General features: G+C 32.1%; 1 protein-coding gene across 1 annotated transcript; it reads right to left on the bottom strand.

The window, feature by feature from the left end:
* Positions 1–606: 606 nt before the first annotated feature.
* LOC145105523 (uncharacterized) lies at positions 607–1388 on the bottom strand. Its single transcript, XM_079042612.1, has 3 exons — positions 939–1388; positions 722–832; positions 607–612 (listed from the first exon to the last, which is right to left on the bottom strand). The coding sequence occupies exons 1-3, from the start codon at positions 1386–1388 to the stop codon at positions 607–609; spliced, it is 567 nt and encodes a 188-aa protein (XP_078898738.1).
* Between the last annotated feature and the right edge of the window lie 774 nt (positions 1389–2162).

Genomic DNA, 2162 nt, shown 5'->3' with positions numbered 1-2162 from the left:
GATTCTAATTGAAAATGAGGATTGTAATGGATAGCTGTTTTTGCAAAATAAAATAAAAAAAAGAATAAAAAAAAGTGTACAAAAGAAGTGTACAAATTCGTTTATGTTTAATGCGAGTCATGCGAAAATGCGACCAACCAACTCAATACATTTATGCTTGGACCTCCCTTTCCATCACTTATGCCATGTTAGGACGACAATAACATTGATGTTTAGTTCCCACAAAGTTTTTAGATGGAATGAATTTGAAGGAACTAAAATTATCGCACTTAGTAGATATCAAACTAAATAGAACTATTTGACATTTTATGTCTAATTTGATAAAGATTAAGTGAATCGGAATTTAAATCATATAAAATGGCCAAAATACCTTTTATCGATTATTTTATGTAGTGGTTCATTTTATAAAAATTGCATATTAATAATTACTATTTTTATTTAATTGTTTCTAATAGCCAAATGGTTGTATATTGAAAAGGTTAGCAAATGTCTAACAAACAAGTACAAAGAAATAGCCATAAGCAGGGACGGACGCACGAATTGATAGCAGGTATTGCCGAATTTTTTTTTCCGGCCAAACGTAATATAAAACCGAAAAATAATTCATTACCTCTAATAAAAATAACGATCAATTACATAAAAAGTTAAAAACATAACAACGATCAATTACAATTTAAAATTGTCTTTTTCGTGCCGACATCTTTTGAAACCGCTTCATTACTTTTTCATTCTCAACTTTCACAAGTGCTTCGGTCTCAACATAGCAAAGCAATGCGTCGTTCAAAAAGTCATCTCCGATTTTGTTGTGTAAGTCGGTCTTCAAGAGCTTCATCTTCAAAAAACATTTTTATACACTTGCGGTCGCTACGGGTAATATCAAAGTCAACTTTAAGAACTTATAAAACCAAATGATAAGACTAATGTTTCCCCGTACTAACCATCAAATGCGAAAGGTTGGAAATTCCTTTCAAACTAGTGAAGCGCTCATCTTTCATGCAAGAGTGATAAAATATCTCAAATTGTCCTTCAATGTCTATCATATCTGAATCATCAAAGTCATACTTGTACAACTTACCCAACTTCAACAACTTTGATTTTTCAAATTGTGCAAATGAAGCACAAGGGCTCAAAGCACCCATGTATTCCAATAGTTGGGTGGTTGTTTCACGAAATCGATCCCGATATTTTATAAGTTGCATATCTTCCATTGTGTTGAAGATTTCAACCTCAAAATGAAATTTATTAGTCATTGTGGTCTTATGGTTTCTCGCACCAACATACAACTCTTCCATATCCAAAGTGTCAATATTGTGTGTTATACAAAAAGAGGATACCTTTGGTAAAATGCTAGTAAACCCCGTGTTTCTTAAAGATTTCAATGCCTCCATTGTCCCTCTAACCATCGGAGCCGCTTCTTAATAGTCTAGATCCTTTCTTTGAAGTTGCTTTGACAATGTACTCGTGAGGCGTAAAATCTCATACATCATATATAAGTAAAACACGAACGCATATGATTTAAAATATGATAAGATTTCGGACGCTTGTTGACGGTTTGCAAATGACCCTCCCTCATCTTTCACAAAATCTAAAACAACAAGAACACACACAAACAACTTCATCAAACTTTTAAATGTGTTGAAATGTGAACCTCATCTTGTATCTCCCGCTCGAACTAGTGTAGTCTCTTGATTTAACCATTTTCCCATTTCAAGTTCACCACTACACAAGCCTTGTTGCACACTTTCTCTTGCTTATTCCCGTAGTAAGTCTTTTCTTTTACACGAGGCACAAACAACATTAACCCCCAACGAAATTTGCTAAAAAAAGTCACTAACACCATCATGCTTCTTTGTTATAGCCAAAACCACTAATTGAAGTTGGTTTGCAAATCAATGCATATAAAAATTTGTGTCATTCTCTTGTAATATCAAAGCTTTCAAACCATTGAATTCCCCTCACATATTGCTAGCCCCATCGTAACCTTGTCTTCTTATCTATTAAAATTAATATATATATATATATATATATATATATATATATATATATATATATATATATAATATACAACACATAAAGCTAATTAAATTAAATTGAAATATCAAAAAAGTAAAGAATAAATTACCTAATCAAAACTCAACTTATTACTTGTAAGTACTCCACAC

The sequence above is a fragment of the Lactuca virosa genome, chromosome 4 (assembly GCF_052849685.1).
Source record: "Lactuca virosa cultivar CGN04683 chromosome 4, Lactuca_virosa_CGN04683_v6, whole genome shotgun sequence".
In the NCBI taxonomy this organism is placed as follows: Eukaryota; Viridiplantae; Streptophyta; class Magnoliopsida; order Asterales; family Asteraceae; genus Lactuca; species Lactuca virosa.
This window is presented reverse-complemented; position numbering and strand designations above follow the sequence as displayed.

What these genes read in the sequence shown, in the direction of transcription:
- LOC145105523 (XM_079042612.1), bottom strand. Translation starts at nt 1,388, where the DNA reads ATGGAGGCATTGAAATCTTTAAGAAACACGGGGTTTACTAGCATTTTA. An exon ending in CCAACCTTTCGCATTTGATG is followed by an intron (nt 833 to 938) that starts GTTAGTACGGGG and finishes TGTTTTTTGAAG; the next exon opens with ATGAAGCTCTTGAAGACCGA.